The following is a 25,599-nucleotide window of genomic DNA, read 5'->3' on the forward strand; positions in this document are numbered from 1 at the left end:
CTGCCCTTAGATAATAGTTCAACCTCCTTAGCACTCAAAATCCTCTAAAACTTTGGCCTAATATATATATTTTTTCCTTTCTCAGAAACAACCCTTTGCCTCATTCATATTCACATTTTAGGACAAACGGACCATTTCATCATTCCTTGCTTTTTTGCAGCAACATGTCTTGGTAGGTGTTTTCTCAGCATAAGATGTTTCCTTAACTACTTGGTGAATTCTTCCCCTTCAAGGTCAAACTCCACTGCCTCCTCAGTGTTCTTCTAATACTTAGAACATGTTCACATTTCAACATTGTGTTTTGAAATTTTACTTCCTTGTCTACCTAACTAGAATATATTTGCTGATTCTCATAATTATTATTCATCTTTGAAACTAGCCCAGAATCTGGAGAAAATAGTCAACAACCAATGAGGCTCATTTGTTTTGGCTACTCTTCTTTATTAGAAATACTAGTGGCCTGGTGCACAAAATTTGTACATGGGGGGGGGGTGTCCCTCAGCCCGGCCTGTACCCTCTCCAGTTTGGGACCCTATGAGATTGGGCCTAAACTGGCAGTGGGACATCCCTCTCATAATCTGGGACTGCTGGCTCCTAACCGCTCACCTGCCTGCCTGCCTGATTGCCCCTAACCACTCTGTCTGCTGGCCTGCTCGCCCCCAACAGCCCCTCCACCAGCCTGATCACCCACAACTGCCCTCCCCTCTTGGGCCCTAAACACCTCTACCTCAGCCCTGCCACCATGGCTTTGACCAGAAGAACGTCCTGAAGGTCTCCTGGAAGGTCTCCCAGTCTAATTAGCATATTAACCTTTTATTAGTATAGATAGAGGCCTGGTGCACGGATGGGGGCCGGCTGCTTTGCCCTGAAGGGTGTCCCAGATCAGGGTGGGGGTTCCCTTGGGGGGTGGGGCAGCCTGGGAAAGGGGCCTGTGGTGGTTTGCAGGCCAGCCATGCCCCCATTGGGGTGGGGGTCCCCACTGGGCCAGCCTGGGCAAGGGGCTGGGGCAGTTTGGAGGCCAGCCATGCCCCCATGGGGTGAGGATCCCCGCTGGGGGGGGGGGGGCATGGCCATCCTGGGTAAGGGGCTGGGGGCTGTTTTCAGGCTGGCCACACCCCCTTCAGGGTGGGGGTCCCCACTGGGGTGCCTGGCCAGCCTGGGTGAGGGGCTGATGGCTGTTTGCAGTCTGACCATGCCCCCCAGCAGGGACCCTCACCCCATGGGGGTATGACCAGCCTGGGTGAGGGCTGATGGCCATTTGCAGCTCCTCCTTTGGTGGCTGGCCTGGGCGACAATGACCCAAGCCTCCCACATGCCCAGGCTGGCTCTGTGGCTGCCACCCACAGGCCCCTCCTTCTGTGGCCGGGTCGGCTCTGTGGCCACCACCCACAGGCCCCTTCTTCAGTGGTTGGCCCAGGGGGGTGGGAAGCTTGGCTTCCTCCATTGCCAGGGGCGACCCAAGCCTCCCACTTGCTTTGGCTGGCTCTGTGGCTGCCGCCATCTTTGTCCCACTAATTTGCATACTCACTCCTGATTGGCTGGTGGGCGTTGTGAAGTGATGGTCAATTTACATATTTCTCTTTTATTAGTGTAGATACTGTCATCTTGGAAAGCCTGTGTTCCCATTAGATTAGTATTGCATAAAAATTGGACTTTACTATATATTATCAGGCATTTTGTGGATGACTAATCATGGCCAGGAGTATTGTACAGTTAATGTTAAAAAAACACATTTTTTTAAAAGGGAGTTTTGGAAATTTTTTCTGTAACAAAATAAGTTGTATAGCTTTCTCAGACTTCCAGTGAAAACATTTCACCTCTTATGTAAAATAAATTAAATAAGAGGCAAGACAAAAACAAATAACCAAACAAATAGGACTAAAACAAAATATTGGAAAAGCTGAAGTTATAGTCCATGATTCTAGTAGACAAAGTGAAATGCCTATTCTGGTAAGGAATACTCATCTAAGCCATGGGGAAACAGCAGACTAGTGGCTGTTTGATGAGTGACTTCTGGCTGAAGTATTAGAAAGTAGAGGGGGAAGAAAATTGTTCAACTCACTCTGCTAACTGAAGTGATTAAAAATACAAAAGAAATCATGGTTTTAGTAGCTAAGGAAGATATAAGCACCAGAACAAGGAAAGAATAGACACCTTTGATAATATTGAGTGTTATTACAGAAAATTAAATTTTATGATTTTTTCTTTCAAGGGTTGATGTATTTAAATAAAGAGGAGGGAGGAGAATATGTATGCTCTACTTATAAAACAACAAAGTAAGTACCATTTTCCTATTGCTAGCATGGCCAATGGCCCTTGTCCTTTGGGAAATCTCATTCTCCATCTTAGTAGCTTGATCTCCTCTGTGAAGTTTCCCTAAACTCCTCAGATACAAGTTTGTAAAGGAGGCCTGATGAAATATAAGGGTATCAAGGGTAATGATGGGGTAAACAGGACTCTAACTCTGATTTTGTTCTCAGTGAAAATGGAGTATAGTTATTCACCACCTGCAGCACAATATTTCTTTATTTCTTTTTCACTTTCATCCTTTAGCCTTCTCCTTGTTGAGTTAAACACTAAATTCCTTCAGGGCTCACCCACAGGATCTATTGCTCACTGTGTTACATTGTTATTAACTAAGCCATATTTTTTCTCTTCTATAGCAATTTTTGCATAATTTATGGACCTTATAAGTAGGTCATGGTAGTCTTATAAAAGACCTGAATATATCTTACACTGCTATGTGACTTGGTCATTTCCTTTTAAAACACCAATGCTACATTCCAAGTTTATAACTGACAGATGACTCATTCTAGAACTGCCTTCATCCTCAATTTTTGATCTATCATACATACACAGACACATAGATTGCTTTTTTGCATCTCTGAGTGAAATGTCACATATTTGTCCCTATTAAACTTCATCTCACTTGTAATTACCTTGTTTAATTTGTCAAGGTCCTTATGAATTCTTACAGTGTCGTTCTAGTCAATAATCGCCCCTACTCAACATATAGTAATCTGCATATTTAATAACCTTACTCCCTATTCATACTTCTAATCAACACTGAAAATGCTAATTAGAATCAGGGCAAGCACTGACTTATGGCAAAAAAAACCCACCTTATTCAATATACCCTCGAAGGCTGACATCGAGCCATTGATCGTTACCTCACATATGGCCCACTAACAAGCTGTAATACATAATACATAATACATAATAATTAGCACATGAAGCAATGACCCAAATAAAATACAGTTGGATTCAAGTGAGGAGTCAATAGCAATTTGTAATTTTTTTCTACAAGATCTTTTAAGGAGATTAAAGCATCAATCATATTACCAGATGATTTTTAGTGGAAAGAAATGACTACAGAGAAAGAAGTTACCAGGAATAACAGTAGGACTAATTCAATAGCCCATTCAAAGGCTCAGTGAATCATTACTGTCAAAGTAAGGTGGCAGGTCATTGTTTCAGGGAAGCTTCTAATGAATTTAACTAAAAACAAAAACCCTGGCTCTTCATAATACAGAGCAGGGGACCAAGTTTCTGTTGATAACTTAGTTTCCCAAATACAAAGACATTTTTCTTCTTCCCAGTACAGTAGGTCTGTAGATTTCTCAAAAAAAAAAAAAAGATTTTTAAAGTAATCATTCAGATAAATTAACCTCTATTCCTAAATAGGTAGGATATTTCTTTTTTGGAGGGCTTTCAACTAAAAGTAGCCCAAACTGCATGTCCTGAAACCCAGAGTCAGGTCTTATGAACTGCCACTCAGATTGTACATGTCCAAACTGTTTTACAAATGTGCCCCCTGCCCTTCCTTCAGCAGCAAATCTTGGGAGCTCTGCAGCATCGCTCTCAGAAAATGACAATCTTAATGTGAAAAAGCAGCCCAGCCAGCTGGCTGCAGATGACCTGGGGCAGCTGGTGATTTCCAACCTTGCCCTTAGGTTAAAAGATTAGGATCTGGGAAATAGCAGGGGGTTGTGTAGGGAGTGTGTATGCACAGGAGTGGAGGAGAAATCCATTAAACACAAATTGACTATCTTTAGGTGGTGAGCTTGTGGAGGAACTACGAGGATCAGAAAACAGATGGGGTCAAGCAGGTGCTTAGGGGATGGTGGAGGTCAGCACACCAAGATTGCTGGCAGGAAGGAGAGGGCAGGAAGGAAAGGTGGGACTAGAAAAACATAAAGGGGGGAAAAAAAGATACAGCAAACACAAGAATTTTCTTTTAGATCTGCCTTTCAATGTAGGATGTCTTTTATTAAAGTATCTATGTGAATATATTTTTATCCATTATCTCAGATCTTGTGTTTTTATTTTCATAGTTTTTTAATTGATATTCTTGCTTATTAAAAATCTTTTAGGTCTACAGAAATTGCAAGTAATTAACAAGGCCTATTAAATAAAATAATGGTATCCACAGTGCTCTGCAAATAACTGCTAGATTTTAAAAAAGCATTTTAAAGTTCCAGACTGTTTAAACAGATTTTTAACAGTAATCAGGATGGTTATATGGCTCCCAGTTGAAAGAGACTTGAGTTTAGATTATCTAGATTACTGTTGTGGTGTGTTTTTTTTGTGTGTGTGTTTTTTTTTTAAAGAGCAGTTTTAGGCTCATAGCAAAATTGAGAGGAAGGTTCAGAGGTTTCCCATGTATCTCCTGCCCTCACACATGCACAGGCTCCCCCATTATCAACATTTTCCACTATAATAGCACATTAGTTACAACTGATGAACTACATTGACAACATGATCACCCAAAATCCACAGATTACATTAAGATTCACTCTCTGTGTTACACATTCTACAGATTTGGACAAGTACATAATGACAGGTACCCATCATTATAGTATCATACAGAGTATTTTCACTGCCCTAAAATGCTCTGTGCTCCACCTGTTTATCCCCTCCACCACCGATCTCTTTGCTATCTCCATAGTTTTGCCTCTAATACTTTTGTTATAAATGAAAAATTCTGACTGTATCTCAGGCCTTGTTTAACAAAATACCTCATCTGTGTAGTTGATATAGAATTTGATAGTTGAAGGAAAATTAAAAATATTTAAAACTGTGATAACAAATATCTGTGGAGTGAAATAAGGAATGGATCACAATATTAAAGACAGAAAAATAACTAAGGTACAAAGTGGTAAGAACTTGGCTTCTTTAGTAGCAGAAAAGGTAACCTGAACATTTGTGCCGAGGTCTGCAGTCTCCTTTAGCAGTGTTCTTCTGCCAAACAACCACGACTGCCAATCCCACTGCCGCTGATTCCCATCCCTTACTCTGCCTACGGGAACTCACAAAAGCCTGCCCCTACCCAGGCCAGCTCCTCCGGAAGGACTACACAGACTACTCCCAAGTGCAGGAGTGTGGAGGGTAGAATTTATTTATTCAGATGACTTCAGATAAAAATGGAAAATGACAAGAAATAGAGGAGAGATAGGAATTTATATTCTTGAGTACTTAATACGTTTCTAGGCTTAGATGACTAAGGTTGGGGAGACAGAAAAGAGGATTTGACTTGTTGATAAGGATTCAGCTTATCCACCAGAAGGAGATCATCTTAGGGGTTGTGGGAGCTTATTAGTTTGCAAACTTTTCATTTCATTGAGCTCAGTATAAACAGAGTCGATAGCAATGCTAATATAAGTTCCTGGGAGTCACAAAGTGTGAGACAACTTTTTATTAAATTCTCACTGACAGGTGGATTTGAAAGACCAACATACTTCTGAGGGTATTTTTGTTGTTGTTGTTATTTTTTCCAAACAGAAAGACAATATCTTGTCTATAACATCTAGATGGCTTTCTATAATAATAAAAGCGTAATATGTTAATTAGACCTGACAGCTGAATGACCTTCCGGATGTCCTTCTGGACAAGGCCGTTGTGGTGGGGGCTGAGGCAGAAGTGGTTAGGGGTGATCAGGCAGGCAGGCAAGCAGTTAGGGGCAATCTGGCAGGCAGGCAGAGTGGTTAGGGGCAATCAGGCAGACAGGCGAGTGGTTATGGGTGATCAGGCAGGCAGGCAGAGGGGTTAGGGGTGATCAAGCAGGCAGGTGAGTGGTTAGGGTTGATCAGGCAGGTAGGCAGAGGGGTTAGGGGTGATCAGGCAGGCAGGCAGTGGGGTTAGGGGCAATCAGGCAGGCAGGCAGAGTGCTTAGGGGCAATCAGGCAGGCAGGCAAGTGGTTAGGGGCAATCAGGAAGGCAGGCAGAGGGGTTAGGGGCGATCAAGCAAGCAGGCAGGTGAGCTGCTAGGAGCCAGCGGACCCAGATTGTGAGAGGGATGTCCAACTGCCGTTTTAGGCCCGATCCTAAACCGGCAGTCAGACATCCCCTGAGGGGTCCCAGATTGTGAGAGGGTGCAGGCTGGGCTGAGGGACGTCCCCCCTTGTGCACAAATTTTGTGCACCAGGCCTCTAGTATGTTTATAAAACATCCATCACTGTAGCACTTAAGGGCTTTGACAAGTAAGTCGTTTCTACACTGAACAATACAGAGTAAGCAGATGGATGTCTTTTCTGTCAGGAGTGTCTGTTCACTCTGGAGCTGAGGCTATTCTACTCTGTACTAAAAAGCAGATTAATCAAGCCCAGCTTACTCAGTCACCTTGATTCTGGCTGCTCCTAACAAAGTGTACAATTCCCTGCTGAGAGTTATAAAACAGCTTCCTATTGGAAGACTAAGGGAACTCAGAGAGAATACCATTTTAGTCTCCCTCTTTTATCCTGGAACAACAGGACAAAGAAATGACTTTCATATACCTTTCTGATTTTTTTATTCTCACTGGAGAATATGTTTATTTATTTTTGAGAGAGAGAGAGAGAGACGAGAGAGAGAGGGAGAGGGAGAGAGACATCGATTGATTGCCTCCCATATGCACCCTAACTGAGATTGAACCCCCAACCTAGGTATGTGCCCTGACTGGGAATTGAACTCATAACCTTTTTTTTTTTTTGATGTACCAGATGATGCTCCAAATCTTTCTGCTTTTTAATGAGGTATTATAAACAAGTCATGGACTTACAAAGTCTCAAAGTCTCAGGACAGATTCTAAGAAACCCCTTTCTGGCTCATCTGCTTAATGAATATTTACTGGTAAATGATTATGTATTCAATAAGGCACTACATAAGAAACTGTTGATACAAAGGTGATAAAACACACATTTTAATTAGGAAGGTAAAACAAATAGGATGATACTCCAATACAAGGCTAGATGTATTCAGAGTGTAAGCAAGGTAGATGCAAAGTGGTTCAAAAAAGGGAGATATTAAATATAGTAATGGATGTTATGAAGAAAGCTACATACAGAAAATGTTATATGAGCTGTGTGCTATGAGAGGGTAATTCAAAATGAGTTAAAAGAGAAAACTTGCCCAACAAATATTCGCTGACCCAGGTGCAGTGCTAGTCACTATCAGTAGAAGCTGGATTTTAGTGACAGTTAATCAAGCTAAGGTGAGACAACAGAGTGATCCCTTTGCTAAGTCCTTATTTATGTTTAATTTCAGATTAGGCTTGCTTACAGCCCAATGTTTAGCTTTGGAGGCCTTAAGGATTAAGGGTCAGGGCAAGCAGGCAACACCCAGTGAGGGGGAACGTGGGGTTAGGGCAGTGGCTGCTGTGTCAGAAGCAACAGTAGCAGCAGCAACTTTGAGATCTAGGTGAACCAGGGGAAGGGATACAGTTAGTGTATGAAATGGTAAAAAAAAAATTATTAGCACCTCCAGAAATGGGGGTGGAGAGAAGAACAGTCCAAAGAATCCACATGAGCGCCTGGAGAGCAAGTAGAATAATGAAAGCAAATGTTAGATAGATTGTATCCAGAATTATGTAATGTCCTCTACTTCTTTTTTTATTTAATAAACTTATGAAGTTGAACCCATTCTCTTTTTAACCTTAGGGAAAATAAAGGTTAAATGATTATGGAAAATGACAAAATCACTGGGCTAATAATCTGTTTCTAGGATACCATGTAACTTAGAATTATCTGAAAGTGACTTAGCTAAATACTATTTAGCCATTACTTCTTTTCTGCAAAACTCTTTATGTTTCACAAAACATAAAAACCCTGATGTTTTTCATTTATTCACTTATTTATCTCAATCAGTAAAGGTTTAGTATATTTGCTAATAGTCATAGATGATATGATCCACTGGTTAAGACAAAGGTTCCAGTCCAGACTGCCTGGATTTACTATACTAGCTTTTAGTTTCATCATCTGCAAGTGGAGATGAAAATAACTTATCCCTAATGGGCTATTATAAGAATTAAATGAGAACACCTATACAAAGCATTAGGAAAGTGTCTGTCATGTAGCAAGCACTCGGGAACTGTTAGCTGCTCTTATTATTAATGCTCTGTGCCAGGTACTTTGAGAGTCATTAGGGGCACAAATATAAATGTGACATAGTCCTTGCCTTTGAAGAATTACCACTCTCAAAGAGAAGACATATACATAATAACTAACGGTGCCCGGGAAAATGGGAGGTGCCAGAAGGGAAGACGGGAGCTCTGGGTCATTTCAGGGAAAGGGGAAAGCAGGTAAACGCCACAGAAGCATGAAATGTCCTACGAGTGTGGCTTGACGGGAGCATGAACAGGTATGAGATGGGTTAATTGGTGCTAGTAGACAGAAAGGAGGCTGATCAGCTTTTAAAGGGTTCAATATTTTCTGCTGAAGGAGTTGGACTTTATTTTGATGGAAGAAGGTAATGATGGAAATTTTCAAGCCAATTTTAAGGGTGGAATAAAGTGACTGGATTCCACACTCTTTATTTTTTTATTGATTAAGGTATTACATATGTGTCCTTATCTCCCCATTGCCCTCCCCCCCCCACGCATGCCCTCACCCCCGTTTCCACACTCTTTTTAAAAATATATATATATTTTTTATTGATTTCAGAAAGGAAGGAAGAGAGAGAGATAGAAACATCAATAATGAGAGTGAATCATTGATCAGTTGCCTCCTGCATGTCCCACTGGGGATCAAATTTACAACCTGGGGATGTGCCCTGACCGGAATCAAACTGTGACCTCCTGGTTCATAGGTCAACGATCAACCACTGAGATAAGCCTATGGGGCGGACTCCACACTTAAATATAAACTTGAATGAGAAGAAAATGGATAGAAGGAAGCAATAGTTGAGAAAAGAGAATAAGAAGTGAAGTAGCTGACAGGGAAAGCCAGAATCTTTCATTCTCTCATATCAAGAGAAGAAACACACACACACACAAACACACACACACACACACACACACACACACACACATGCACACACACGGCTTAGAAACAAAAAAAGGTAGAAAAGAAATAGGAGAGGGGAATATACTTAGCCTCTACCTCATTTTGAAAATAGTTAATCAAACAATGTAACCCACCAAACATGCTAAAGAAGAAAAATAATACGAGAATATCAGTTAATGGGGGGGGGGGGGGGGAAGTATTTGACAAAACCTAACACCCAATCTTGATTTAAAAACAAACAAACACACATCTATACATATAAAAGTCTAAATGACCATCTGACCATCCGACCATCTGACTGGCCAGTACATATGATGTGCACTGACCACCAGGGGGCAGACACTCAATGCAGGAGCTGTCGAGCTGCGGTGTCTTGGCAGCAGTGGTTCTCGGATGACACACCCCGGAACCAGAGAGGAGGAAGCCCAATGCCTCGCGGGGTTGCGCAATTCCACCTTTGCCTGTGGGTCATGTTGTGGCTGGGGCACTGTTGGCCCCGAGTCTGGTTTATTGCTGAGCTGCAGTGACTTGGCAGCAGCGGTTCTTGGGTTATGCTCCCTGGAACCAGAGAGGAGGGAGCCCAGTTCCTCACGGGGCCATGCAATTCTACCTTCGGCCAGCCATGGGTGCACAAATCCATGCACCGGGTCACTAGTAAATAACTAAGAATAGAAAAGAATTTCCTCAACTTGACAGAAAATATTTACTAAAACCTACAGCTAACATCACACCTAATACTGAAAGACTGAATGCTTTTCCCAAGATGGGGAACAAGATAGCAATGTTTACATCACCACTCTTAATTGACACAGGACTAGAGAAGTTCTAGCTAGCACAGAAAAGTCAAAAGGAAATAAAAGGCATATAGATGAGAAAGAAAAACACAACTGCTCATTTTTGTAAATAGCATGAAGGTTTACATAGAAAACCCCAGATAATCTACCCAAATCTCCTAGAGTTCACAGCAAGGTCACATAAAATCAGAATACAAATCAATTATATTTTTATATTAGCAATGAATACATGGAAACAGAAATTTAAAATCCAATGTCATTTACAATCAATGGGAAAAAAAGAAATACTTAGGCACAAATCTAAGATGTGTAAGGTTCATGTGCCTTAAATTACAAAATGCTGATGAAAAAAATTAAAGATGTATCCTACCTAATAATAGACAAATATGCAAATTGACCATACCTCCGACACACCCACAAGCCACGCCCACCATCCAATCAGAGCGAGCATGCAAATTAACCCAAACCAAAATGGCTACAGCCACAGAGAGCAAGGTTTCCTAGGTAACAGAGGAAGCCAAGCTTTCTGCCTGCCCTTGTCAGGCCTAAGCCTCCACTCAAGCTACAAAGTTTCAATTATAGGAGGTAAACAAATTCAAACAAATGGTGGCAGAATAGAGCTTGAGAGAGCAGGCCAGGGTTGCCGCTGACAACAGGGGAAGCAAAGCTTTCCGCACACCCTGGCCGGGCCCACCCGCTTAAGGCAACAAAGTTTCAATTATAACCCCAACACAAATGGCTGCCGGTCTCGGAGGGAGCCCCAGGCTTGGCTCCGCTCCAGGCTACAAAGTTTCAATTGTAGAAGGAAAATAAATTCCAGATACCAGGGCCTCTGCTTGGGTGGCCAGGGGGCGTGGCCAGCCTGCAAACCACCACAGGCCCCTCGCTCAGGCTGCCCCACACCCCAAGGGAACCCTCACCTGATCCGGGACACCCTTCAGGGCCAAACCAGCTGGCCCCCACCCCTGTACCAGGCCTCTATCCTATCTAATAAAAAAGTACTATGCAGATTGATCATCACTGCAACACACAATATAGCTGCTCCCATGTGGTCAAAGATCCTGCCCCCATGTAAACACAAGATGGCCACCACAAGATGGCCAGCAGGAGAGGGCAGTTGGGAGGCACCCAGCCTGCAAGGGAGGGCAGTTGAGAAGGACCAGGCCTGCAAGGGAGGGCAGTTGGAGGTGATCAACCCTGTAGGAGAGGGCAGTTAGGGGTGACCAGGCCGGCAGAGGAGGGAAGTTGGGGGCAAACAGGCTGGCAGCAGAGTGGTTAGGGGGTGATCAGGCTGGCAGGCAGAAGCAGTTAGGGGCAATCAGGAAGGCAGGCAGGCAAGAAGTTGGGAGCCAGCAATCCTGGATTGTAAGAGGGGTCCCATATTGGAGAGGGTACAGGCTGCGCTGAGGGACAACCCCCCTCTGTGCATGAATTTCATTCACCGGGCCTCTAGTATAAATAGAAAGATATACTACGTTTATAAACAGGAAGACTCAATATAGTAAAGATGTGAATTCTCCCCAAATGATATACAGATTTAAGCAATTCCTATATATACTAGCAATACTTTTTTGTAAGTGTAGACAAGATTATTCTGAAATTTATATGGAAAGGCAAAGGAAATAGAATAATTAAAATAATTCTGGAGGGAAAAAGTGGGAGGAATCCCTCTACTTGATTTCAAGCTATAGTAATCAAAACTTTGTATTATTGACAGAGGGATAGCTACATAGATCAATGGAACAGGAAGGGTACCCAGACATGGGCTCACATAGTATGGCCATCTGAGTTTTTTAATACAAAGTTACACAAGCAATTCAATGAAAGAAAGGTGGTTGTCTCTAGCAATGCTGCTGAAAATATCCCTAGGCAAAAAATGAACCTCAACCTAAACTTTACATCTAATACAAAACTTAACTCAAAATGGATTATAGATTTAAATGTGCAATGTAAAACTAAAAAACTTTTTGAAGAAAACAGTTGAATTTTGGGGTATCTAGGACTTAGTATAGTCTTACTCATGACATCAAAAGCGTAATCCATTAAAATAAATAAATAAATTGGGCTTGGGCTTTATAAAAAAATTTTTGATCTGTGTAACTGTAAAGAAAATGAAAAGATAAGCAACAAATCAGGAGGAAATATTTGCAAAAAACATATCTGACTAAAGGACTTGTATCTAGAATATGTAAAGAACCCTAAACAGTAAAAACAAACAAACACCCAAATAATTCAATTAGGAAATGCACAAAGGGCATGAAGAGATATTTTGTGTCAGAAGATATAAGGATGAAAAGATGTTCAGCATCACTAGTACTAGGGAAATGCAAATTAAGACCACAATAAGATGCCACTTTGTGCCTATCGAAATGGCTAAAGTAAAACAACAACAAAAAACAACTAGTGACAACACCAAGTGCTGGGAAGGATGAAGAGACACTGGATCCCATACAATGCTAGTGAAAATGTAATATAGTATCACCACACTGGAAAATATTTTGTCAGTTTCTTAAAAACTAATCATTCACTACCACGCTATCTAGCAATTGCACTCCTGGGTGCTTATGCCAGAAAAATGAAAACATATGCACACAAAAACCTGCCCATAAATGTTCTTATCAGATTTACATATAATAGCTAAAACTGGAAACAACAAAAAATGCCACTTAATAGGTAAATTGCTAAATAAACTTGTACATCCACATCATGGGTTACAACTCAGCAATAAAAATCAATAAACGATTGATACGTGCAACACCTTGGATGGATCTCAAGGGCATTATGCTGAATTAAAAACAAAACAGTCAATTTCAAAAGGCCACATACTGTATGATTCAACTTATATGATACTGTAGAAATGACAAAAATTATAGGAATGGAGAACACATTAGTGGTTGCCAAGCACTGGGGGTGCTGGTGGGGAAGGAGGAGTTAGTGTGACTTTAAAGGGGTAGAATGAGAATTTTGTAATGATGGTACAGCTCTATATCTGTATTGCAGTGGTGGCTATACATTCTACACTTGTGATAAACATGGCATAGAACTATATGAATGTACTATACTCATGTCAATTTCCTAATTTTGTAATTGTACTACAATTATTTAAGATGTAACTATTGGGGGAAACTAGGAGAAAGGTACGTGACACATCTTTGTACTTGTATCTTTGCAATTTCCTGTGTATATATAATTACCTAAAAATAAACAGAAGAAAGTTTGCTTAAATATTTACAGAATTTATTGCTACATGACAGATTATGGATTATTAATGCTTTGTCCTTCAGAATTTTACTGTACTTTCCTATTATCTCAAAATAGCCTTGTATTACTTGTATAATAAAAAAGAAAATGTATGACAAGAGAATAAAAATAAGCCTAACTTGTTTTTTTGATGGCTCAAGGCTAAAAGTAATTAGCAGGCAGAATGGAGTCTGTGAATGACAAACCTTGAGATGCAGCTTTTCTACAAAATTGTATCTGAAAAGTTGCCTAACCGAGTGATTTCTAGAATCTACTCACATAGTAATTCTCTTCTTCCCTACCTGTTTAACAAAGAGGTAGAAAACAAAAAATTCTCTTTATATATCTTTTTAAAATAAAAAATAAACTGAGGCTATATTCCTGCATTCACTAGAAATGTAAATGCTACCCTAAGAGAAATAATGTTTCTCAAGCCAAATTTATTATAAATTACCTTTAATACTTAGGAATTTTCTAATTAAATAGGCTTTGAAACAAGAAGATACTTGGGTCAGACTTATATGTAGTAGAGAATACTAGTTAAATGCCATGAACATATGTGCATTAGACATTTCTAATGAGTTTCTTTTTTAAAAAAATGTACTTTATTGATTTTTTACAGAGAGGAAGAGAGAGGGATAGAGTTAGAAACATCGATCAGCTGCCTCTTGCACACCCCCCACTGGGGATGTGCCCACAACCAAGGTACATGCCCTTGACCGGAATCCAACCTGGGACCCTTGAGTCCGCAGGCCGATGCTCTATCCACTGAGCCAAACCGGTTTCAGCTCTAATGAGTTTCCATACACTCCTACACCTATTCCCACAGATAAAGCTGTCTTTCTGAAATGATGTCACTCTCTATTACCTCCAAGAATTCCAAATTCCTTAACAAGCCTTATCATACCCTTCAGGATGTGGTCCCACCCTCCTCTTCTATTTCATTTCCCACCACTCTCACATTGCTTATCCCAATCCAGGAAGAAAATTAACATATTTTGATCATTTACCCTTTGCTAGACACCATCCTAAGAGTTTCATTATCTCTGTTGCTTTTACAAATGACCACGAATAAGCCATCCCTTCAGTCTGATGAAATTCATCCTTTAAGATCAAGCTCTCAGACAATACCTCAGAAACTCTGTGATGCCTGACAGATTCTTTCCCTCCTCCTCCCACTGCTCTCCCATGTACTGAGAGAAATACTCCTTCCCTTGTGTTCCCACAGCATTTTATAAATAAGTCTATCAAAGTCCTTGTGTCATTGAATTCTACATTGCTATTTCAGCAAGTAGATTGTGATTCAGGGATACCACTTAAATAACTTTATAGACTCAATGCTTAGTACAGTGTGTACATTGTATATAGATATATAATTAGTTGAGCTAAATGTATGAAGATAATATATTTATTTAGGAGTTTTTATAGTTGGGAATTTCTCCATTTCCAAAAGCATGATTGTAATGATCTCTTTTGATACTGATTTGCTAAAGATAGTTACACAGTTCCTTGAGGGCAAAGAAAAGGTAGAAATCCTTTCATTACAGAGCACCTGCCAGTTGCAACCACTCTCTATTGATATGTTAGGAAAAAACTCGCCTCCTCCAGTAGATAGAATATTTATGAAGCTCTTTTCCATATGCTTGGAAAGAAATGTATCCCAAATTAGTTTGATTTAGTGACTGCATTAACTCAATATTTTGTTTAGTTCAACCTCAACCATTATGGATAGTAACAGCATTACATTTAAAAGTATGGTGGGATGTTCAGATCCCTTGGAACAGACTCAAGCTCATTTATAGCCTTACAAAGTGAAAGACCTCAAGTTTTACCACCCAAGACTAATCTGACTAAAATTATTAATGACTATAACTGTATAACTATAGTTTCCCCTGTAGCTATTTTCACTTTTATATGGTTTTTGAAAATTGCATCACAACAAAAACTAATGGAGCTGCTGTTGATGTTATTACCCAGCATTTAATCTGAAAATTCCTTCAAAGCTTCACATGCTCCATTTCACCACTGCAGCCTTTAACCTGGTTACCAACAGAAAAGAAGTAGATTCCATTTTCTAGGTATTTGAAAACAAGTTTGCTACATGTTCTTACTGTTCAATGACAATGAAAAAGCTTGTGTCATTAGAGTCTTGTAGAAATTGCACATTTTCCCCTTGAAACTGAACTGTGCATCTCAATACTACCCATCCCCAAATGTCACAATCTGTCATAGTTATGTTGAGCTGCCCCTATCATTAAAGGGATATGAAATTAAACTTGAGTTCTCTTTTTTAGGGAAAATACACCTTCAAAATTTTTATTAATGACAAATGCCAACCAGAAGGGTAGATGCCAATAAAGATCTAATTTTGCAAAAGGAGTACATTTTAAAATAAATTTCCAAGAATAAATTTATTGAATTGCTCCCAGCAAACTATGACTTTTTGTCAACCAAGTGTTCAAAAGTAGCTGCTTTCCTCCTCTCACGGACGTCTCTGCAATCACCTCTATCTTTTCTAGTCTGGAGGGATGACTTTGAATTTGGGGGATGAAGATGTAGTTGGTATATGTGTGCTAATTGCAGAGCAAAACTGGACTAGAAAAAGGTACATTGACAAGTATTGCTTCATTTAGTGATGAGCAAATCTTATGACTATAAACAATTAGGAAGCATGACATTGAATGGTATCATAAAAAAAGTTTTTGTCTTTTCTAAGAAAAATCACACTTACAATTTTCCAAGAAAATTTGACATTAGATGCAGATGGAACTTTGAATGTTTCCAAGAAACATTGAAAGCAATTATTTTTACCAAAACAGCTGAGGCATGAAATTAGAAGATATCTTCAAGTTTGGGAAGAGAATTAGGCTTCTTTTAACTTATTTGGCTTTGATTTTCCCCTTTCAAAATTAGACTAGTGAAAAGATTAGAATAAAGGAAGATTTATCATACCCACTGTTGACTTTTAATAATGTGAGTAGCATTAGAAAGAAATGTTTTTTTTAAAAAATGAATATTCAGTTATCTTAAATTATGAAACTACACTTGAGGGAAACATCATGTGAAATCATGATTTTTTCCCCATTAGGTTTATTTTTAGAAAAACCTAATGGGTATAAAAATCTGATAGAGGCTTATGCTCCCTCTGCTATTACATGAAATTCTAAATACAAACTAATGCTGGCAAAGTTAATAATGACTAACTAGTTCACATACATGCACGTACCACGAGGTTGACAACCTCAGTGAAATAGTGACTCAAGCAAACAAATTGTAAGAACAACTAGATAAGGAAAAACTTCAGTAGATAAGGCTGTGGATTAGTATCGAATTTATATGGGTTAGATTTCTACCTCTGACACTATTGACGATGTGATCTTGAGCATTTTACTTCTGATTTTTGTTTATTTTGCAATAAAAATAGTATCTGTATTATTAGTTATTTTAAGGAATAAATGGGAAAATAAATGCTTAATAAATTCATAGTAAATTCTCAGTGAATCTTAACTATACTTTTTGTTGATTACTATTATTATTGTCATTTACAATATAAAATCAATTATTTTATTTAAAATTTTCTTCATTTATTTAAAAGTGCTTAAAAATCAGATCTGAGCTATGGGTTTTTAGTTTTAAGTACACTCAAAATATGACAAACTAAACATAATTGATATGGAATATATTGGTGAGATGAAATACTCTATTTTAAGTTTTAAAGTTACTATTCTTAATGTGATTTCAATTATTGGACCTACCAAGCAATCTTACCTTGAATGGCAGATATCAATTATAAATATAATCTACTCCTGTTGGGATGTATGCCCATAAAATTGGCCCAACACAAAAATCTTCTAACTTTCATTACTCTATTTCCTCAGACCAATTGTGGAATTGAAGAATGCAATAATTTATATCCCTATACTTAGCAATGAATATGGCAATGGCACATCCTTAATGATATTCTTTAAAAACAACTAGCTCATCCTATAAGGTATGGGATGGGAATTGGTGTGGTACATTTAAAACATGAGCTTTAGAATCAGAAAGATTTCAAGTTTGATCTTTAATTAATAATTTATTAGCTGCATAATTTAGTTCAAGTTACTTATCTTTTCAACTTCAGTTGTAAACTAGGTTATTAACAGTATGTAGTTCAGAAGATGGTTGTAAATATTAAATGAGCCAATGAATGTTAAACATTTAGCACAGTCTGGCATCTTGTGAATGTTAAATAAATAGTAATTATTATTTTCATAATTTTACTGATTTCATGGCTGGGTGGTTGTAATACTTTTCATTATTGCTTAAAATATGATTCTGGCCTGGTTGGCGTGGCTCAGTGGTTGAGCATTGACCGATGAATCAGGAGGAACATGGTTTGATTCCCAGTCAGGGCACATGCCTTGGTTGCGGGCTCGATCCCTAGTGTGGGGCAGGCAGAAGGCAGCCAATTAATGGTTCTTTCTCAGCATTGATGTTTCCATCCTTCTCTCCCTCTCCTTTCCTCTCTGAAGTACACACACACACACATATATACACATATAAATATTTAAAAAATATGATTCTGATGGGATCATCAGTTCTATAACCTACTAGAGGCCTGGTGCATGAAATTCGTGCATGGGGAATGGCGCTGTCCCTCAGCCTGGCCTGTGCCCTCTTGCATTCTGGGACCCCTCGGGGGATGTCTGACTGCTGGTGTAGGCCCGATCCCTTCAGTCAGACATCTGGCAGTCAGACATCCCTCTCGCAATCCAGGACCGCTTGCCCCTAACTGCTCGCCTGCCTGCTCACTCCTCACTGCTCGCCTGCCTGCCTGCCTGCTCACCCCTCACCACTTGCCTGCCTGCCTGCTCAGTGTGCATCATAGTGACCAGTTGTTCTGGCCGTTCCCCCTTAACAGTTGCTTAGGCTTTTGTATATATAGATGCCACATATTGAACTGGCCATAAGGGTAATAAATTTAGAGTATGAGACTTTGTACCAAAGATCTATCTGTGAAAACAACTTGAGGAGAATGATTTGATGAGAGAAGTTGGAAATACCATTTTTGTAAATGGATGAAAAAATTTACTGTCTATTTTCATTATTAGTTGACTTTGGGGTTTAATTTGTATACCACAAGCAATTAAAAAACCTTACTTAGTTCTTTAGAGATCAATAATTCTCTATTTTATTTTTAGTATTGTCTATATCACATAATAGTTTGTGACTATTAGACTTCATTTATATATTTTAAGACAAGAACTCATATGTTTTATTTTAAAAGTAACTTAAATCCCCATGAATTCCTTGATCAATCTGATTATTATAATTTTGAATTATTGGTTTTGTTAAGAAATGAATGCTCTTCAACTTTAGCAAAGTCAAACTACCTTGCCTTTGGATGAATAAAACATTTTTAGGGAAATTTTGTTAAAATAATATATAGAACATTGACTTAGGTAACTTTTAGGATTTAAGTGAGTGAATTACAGTTAATGACAATTTACCCCAATTTCAGCTGTAAAAAGAGCAATTTTAATGGCCACATCTTATATAATAAAAGGTTAATATGCAAATCGACCGAACTGCAGAAAAATGGGTTGCTATGATGAGCACTGACCCCCAGGGGGCAGATGCTCAACTCAGGAGCTGCCCCCTGGGGGTCAGTGTGCTCCCTATATATATATGTTTAACACTATCAATCTTTGCCTTGAGTAATATATATATCATATATATATATATATATGATATATATATATATATATATATATATATTAGTATTATTCCTTGTCCTTCATTTTTACGATGCTGCCCAGATATAGTCATACATTGTGGAGTTTAAAATTCTGAATATGTGTTATCCTTTCAGAAAAATGTGGGAAGCAATGTTCAAATTATTCCCAGAATTTTATTTTATAAAAAACCTCTACTAATACTATATTTTCAGGAGTTGGACTATCCTGTGAAATCTATATATCACAAAATTAATCCTTTACTCTAAAGGAAGTCATAAATTTATTATCAGAAGCCATATATGTATTAAATGCTTTGGCACTCCTGTCATTTACCATGCTTTGTGGCTACTGGAATCTTTGTCTACTTACAGGATGGAGCTTTCAATGCGGGTGATAGTGAGGAAAGCAGCAAGGTTTGCTGTGTAAGATGAGATGACAATCAAAGCAAACAGCCACCAAGCGCCCATCATCATTCGGGTAGCCAGTGTTGTGTATGGGACCTCCCCACCTGTGGAAAGAAGCAAAGAGAATAAAAGAAGATCAACAAGTATTAATTGAGAATTCTGAGGTCATACACATTCAATATCAAGTTAATTCTTAAGTAGTGAGAAATCTTCACACATAACATCAGCATAGATTTTGGTATTTTGCTTATGTTCATTACTTCATATTTAATTCTCTCTTATGAGACTCTGTGGGATCCAGTCAAAAAGAAGCATGATAAACATTTAGTACTAGAGGCCCGGTGCATGAAATTCGTGCACGGGGGTGGGAGTGTCCCTCAGCCCAAGGGGTGTGGGGGCGTTCCTCAGCCCAACCTGCACCCTCTCCAACATGGATCCCACTGGGATCAGGCCTAAACAGGCAGTAAGACATCCCTCTCATAATCTGGGACTGCTGGCTCCCAACCGCTTGCATGCCTGCCTGCCTGATTGCCCCTAACTGTTTCTGCCTGCCAGCCTGATCACCCCCTAACCACTCCCCTGCCAGCCTGATCACCCCCTAACTGCTCTCCTGATGGCCCAATTGCCCCCAACTGCCCTCCCCTGCAGGCCTGGTCACCCCTAACTGTCCTCCCCTGCAGGCCTGGTCACCCCCAACTGCCCTCCCCTGCCGGCCTGGTCGCCCCTAACTGCTCTCCTCTGCTGGCTTGGTTCCCCACAACTGCCCTCCACTGAAGGCCTGGTCCCCCAACTGCCCTCCTCTGCAATCCTGGTTGCCCTAACTGCCCTACCCTGCAGGCCTGGTCACCCCCAACTGTCTTCCCCTGCAGGCCTTGGTCCCCCCACAACTGTTTTTCCCTGCAGGCCTGGTCCCTCCCAACTGCCCTCCCCTGCCAGCCATCTTGTGTCCACATGGAGGACATGGGGGCAGCCATCTTTGACCACATGGGCGTGGCCATCTTGTGTGTTGGAGTGATGGTCAATTTACATATTACTCTTTTATTAGATAGGATAATATGTTTAAATGATATTTCTTCCATCTTTTTGTTCAACCCTAGAATTAATTACCCTCTTTTTATAACCACAGATACACACTTAATTATTCACTAATTAGGTGATATAAATAATATTATGATTCTGTTTAATACAACTTTTTTCAGACTTCTAGTTCAATAAGTAATATCGAATATTTGTTGTTGTTAAGTTCCCTAGGATCATAGGTTACCAATGATCTTGGGGTCACATATATTGGTATTGGCTTCAGCAGCATCACATATGGGTTGTTCTCCTAGTTGACTAGTTACTCTTTATGATCTTGTAGAATCTTCCTCTTCATCTTCTAAATGTTGGAGTGCCTTTGGGCTTCCTCTCTAGATTGCATCTGTTCTCTGTCCACATATCCACCTCAACTAATCTCAAGTCCCCTAACTTTGAGTATCATCACAGTACATTTTGATAACACTCAAGCTCCACTCTCTCTAGAAAGCTATAGATAAACTAGAGGCCTGGGGCATGAAATTCATGGATGGCAAGAGGGGTGTGTGTGTCCCTCAGCCCAGCCTGTACCCTCTACAATCTGGGACTCTTCAAGGGATGTCCGACTGCCCGTTTAGGCCCGATCCCACCAGGGCAGTCGGACATCCCTCTCACAATCCAGGACTGCTTGTTCCCAACTGCTAGCCTGTCTGCCATCCTGATCACCCCCTAACCACTTCCCTGCCAGCCTGATTGCATGCAACTGCTGCCCTGTCAGCCTGATTGCCCCTAACTGCTCTCCCCTGCTGGCCTGGTTCTACCCAACTGCCCTCCCCTGTAGGCCTGGTTGCCCCCAACTGCCCTCCCCTGCAAGCCTGATCCTCCCAACTGTCCTCCCCTGCAGGTCTTGTCTCCCCCAACTGCCCTCCCCTGCAGGCCTGGTCCCTCCTAACTGCCCTGCCCTGCTGACCTGATTGCCCTCAACTGCCCTCCCTTGCTGGCCATCTTGTGGTGGCCATCTTGTGTCCACATGGGGGCGGCCATCTTGTGTGTTGGAGTGATGGTCAATTTGCATATTACTCTTTTATTAGATAGGATGTTTACATGATATCCACTTGGAATCTAATAGATATTTCAGACATCAAATTTAAAACAAAACACTTTATTTTCACTCCTAAATTCACTCTCCAGTCCACACTGTCTCAAGGAATAGCACCACCCTTTACTCTCTAGCTTAGAACAAATACTTAGGAATTTTCCAACATCCCATACAGTAGCAAGTCCAGTCACCTTTACCTTCAAACTATATACCAAATTCTACCTCATCTCATCAATTCCAGTTCTATCACCTTTTCTTTGACTGTACTGATAAACCATTTAAATGATTCTCTGTTTACTTCTTGAGCATTACCACTCCCAATTCTATCACCATGGTGCACATTAAAAAAAAAAATAAAAATATATATATATATATATATATATATATAAATATATATATATGCATTCAGAGATCATAATAATCTGGCCACTCAGTGTGTGTGTGTGTGTGTGTGTGTGTGTGTGTGTGTGTGTATGTATGTATGTGTATGTGTGTGTATATATATGTATATATATATGTATATATACATATATATATACACACACATACATATATATATACACATACATATACATATATATATATATATTTTAATTGAACTTATTGGGGTTACACTGGTTAACAAAATTATATAGGTTTCAGGTGCACAATTATACAACACATCATCTGTACATTGTATTGTATGCTGACTACCCCAAGTCAAGTCTCCTTCCATGCATTTTAAAAATGAGAATGTGATCACAATATTCCCCTGATCAAAACTTCCAGTGTATTGCCATCAGTCTTGAAAAAAAAAAAAAAAAAGGCCAAAACCTCTACCAAAGCATACCAGTGCCTACATGACCTAATGTAAGGTCAACTTCATGACCTTATATCTTATTCCACTATCTTGATAACCTTCTTGCAATTTTTTTCTAAATTGATTTCTGTCATAGGACCCTTGCACTTGCAATGTTTTATGCCAGGAATTATCTTTTTAATATTAAAATGACTTTTCCCTTCAATTTATTGAAGTTTCTGCTCAATAATACTCTTCACAAACACACTATTACCAATATATTGAAAATAACTCCCCAAACCCATACTTGCAATCTCCTTATTGTTTATTTATTTTTTATTATTGTCTAAAGTTTTACATATGTCTCCTTTTTCCCTGATTGACCCCCCACCCCAGCCATTCCCACCCCAAGCAAGCCTCCACCTCCCCAGTGTCTGTGTCCATTGGTTATGCTAATATGCATGCATACAAGTCCTTTGGTTGCTCTCTAACACGCCCCCTCCACCCATTTCCCCTTCCATTTGTCTCTGGATCTATTTTTGTTCATCAGTTTATGTTGACCATTATATTCCACATATGAGTGAGATCATGTGATATTTATCTTTCTCCAACTGGCTTATTTCACTTAGCATAATGCTCTCCAGTTCCATCCATGCTGTTGCAAATAATAAAAGTTCCTTCTTTTTTATAACGGCATAGTATTCCATTGGGTAGATGTACCACAGTTTTTTAATCTACTCATCTGCTGATGGGCACTTAGGCTGTTTCCAAATATTAGCTATGGTAAATTGTGCTGCTATGAACATAGGGTACAAACATCCTTTCTGATTGGTATTTCTGGTTTCTTGGCAATCTCCTTATTTTTAAATATTATATCTTACCATATTTCATATATTTTTGTTTATTTTTCTCCTTCATTATATAGTTTCTGATATAGGAACAGTTTCTGTCCCCTATAAGGTAGGTAAATATTTATTGAATTTATATATGTTTTATATAAAATTAATAATACTTTTAAAAGAAATTAGGCTTATGTTAATACTAAAATTAGATCAAGGACATATAATACTAGATTTGCCCAGGTCCATCAATATTTGAATGACTTAATAGGATTTAATTAATTATAATATCAGGCAGATTTTTATGCCAATCATTATTTTTCACTCTGTAATATCTAAATTTTCAGTGTAGTTCAAATATACCCTTTGGCTATTTTCCTAATGTAATATACTCAGAACAGGCTAACCTCTGATATCTGATACACATTTTTCAAAAGCAATTGTAATGAATTTCAGTTAGTTTCCTCTTTAAGGAAAATATTGACCCAACTTTTAAAAAATAAAGCAAAATAAAATATTTTTAAATCTACGTGGCAAATTCCTGGACAAAATGACTAATTAAAAAAAATAATAAAATATGAACAAAATGATAGCTAAAGATGTGCATAACAAAATGGGACAAAAGTTAATGATTGAAAAGGCTAATTGAAGGTTAGTTTCATAAAATTCAACCTTTAATAGAGTTGATATCACTTATATGAAAGAATATTTGTTGAACTTTCTTCATCCATGGCATATAATCTGCACTTTGGGTAACTCAAATATTTTTGGAGAATCTAAATAAAATAATATTTGATTTGATATCTGCACTTACAAATTAAATGCTAAAAGTAATGGGAGTCTTGACTTCCAATTTTTGTAATTCTGAATAATCCTACTGAGAGCAACCAGAAAAATTGAGCATGTAATGCATTTAAGAGCTGAAGAGGCAGTGAAAATTAGGAGACTAATATCTCAAAGAAAAAAAAATAAACCTCATAAATGTGACCTTATATTTAGAACTACTTTTCCCAGAAGGATAAATGCCAATTTATCATGAGGAAACCAAGAGACTGAGAAGCTGAGTAATGCTTTTGAAAGTCTTCAAAGGTTAAGTGGCTATAAAAATTAAGACCCAGGGCTTGCCAAGTGAGGATAGGACTAAGAAAACCAGATAATCTTCATGTGCTTAGAAATCAATAGTTGCAAGTCTATTAAGCCACGGATCAAAGAAAAATCACAAGAGAAATAAAATATTTGAATATGATAATAATAAAAATACTCCATACCAAAACTCCATGTTTAAATAGCTGATGGGATGCCACTAACTTTGTGTTTAGAGGGAAATTCCTTGCCTATAATGTGTAAGAAAAGAAGGCTAAAAACCAATGAGCTCATCAATTTTAAGTTTAAATTAAGGTCAACCTAAAGAACATAGAAGCAAGGAAAGAGTAAATAAGAAAAGAATGAGCCCTAACCGGTTTGGCTCAGTGGATAGAGCGTTGGCCTGTGGACTGAAGGGTCCCAGGTTCGATTCTGGACAAGGGCACTTGGTTGCGGGCACATCCCCAGTAGGGGGTGTGCAGGAGGCAGCTGATTGATGCTTTTCTCTCATTGATGTTTCTAACTCTCTCTCCCTCTCCCTTCCTCTTTGTAAAAAAATCATAAGATATATTTAAAAAAAAAAAAAGAAAACAATAAATGTAAGAGCAAAAATCAATAAAATAGACAAAAAGCACAATAGAGAAGGTTGATCTAACATAGTTTGGTCACTTGAAAAGACCTTTAAAACTATTAATATTGATCACAAAATTAGGGAAAGGCACAAAAAGTAAATAATAGGAGGAAGAAGGGTACTTTGTTGCAGATGTTATAGACATTGGAAGGATAAAAATAGGAAGTTCTCAGTAAAATTTTATGCCAATTAATTTGAAAATTGAGATGATATGCCCAAATTCCTAGAAAAGTTGCCACAAAAAGAAATAGAAAATTTGAATGATTTATAACTATTAAATATTTTTGAATCCATAATTAAATATTACCCACCAAAATATTCAAGGCCTTACATGGAAAAATATAACATGTTCTGATAAAATTAACTCTAATTTTACATGAGTTTTCTTGATATTAGAAAAAAAGCAAGACAACTTTCCATACATTTTATAGAAAAGGCACAACTTAGATATCAAAATTAGACAAGATCATTCCAAGAAAGGAAAATTACAGGCCAATATTTCATGACTATAGATACAAAAGACTTAACATAAGTTAGCAAAGTGAAAATTGCAATAAATAAATAGCATATTGGATTTATTATCTGAAAGCAAGGGTTGGTTTAGCACTCAAAAATCAACATTGGAATTTACTTCATTAACAATACAAAGGAATAAAATCCTATAATCATCTTGGTAGATGCAGAAAAGGGGCAGATAAAAGTCAATATCCAGTCTTAAAAAAGAAACCTAGAATTAATTC

At 38.8% G+C, this 25,599-nt stretch overlaps 1 protein-coding gene across 1 annotated transcript in view; it reads right to left on the reverse strand.

Annotated features, from left to right (window-relative positions):
- GRID2 (glutamate ionotropic receptor delta type subunit 2) overlaps window positions 1–25,599 on the reverse strand; it is a 1,386,076-nt gene that overhangs the window by 236,594 nt on the left and 1,123,883 nt on the right. Inside the window, exon 12 of the mRNA XM_008143549.3 lies at window positions 19,381–19,519. Coding sequence (XP_008141771.1) covers window positions 19,381–19,519 — 139 coding nt within the window. The remainder of the gene's footprint in view (window positions 1–19,380; window positions 19,520–25,599) is intronic.

This window comes from Eptesicus fuscus, chromosome 2, assembly GCF_027574615.1.
Source record: "Eptesicus fuscus isolate TK198812 chromosome 2, DD_ASM_mEF_20220401, whole genome shotgun sequence".
Classification (NCBI taxonomy): domain Eukaryota; kingdom Metazoa; phylum Chordata; class Mammalia; order Chiroptera; family Vespertilionidae; genus Eptesicus; species Eptesicus fuscus.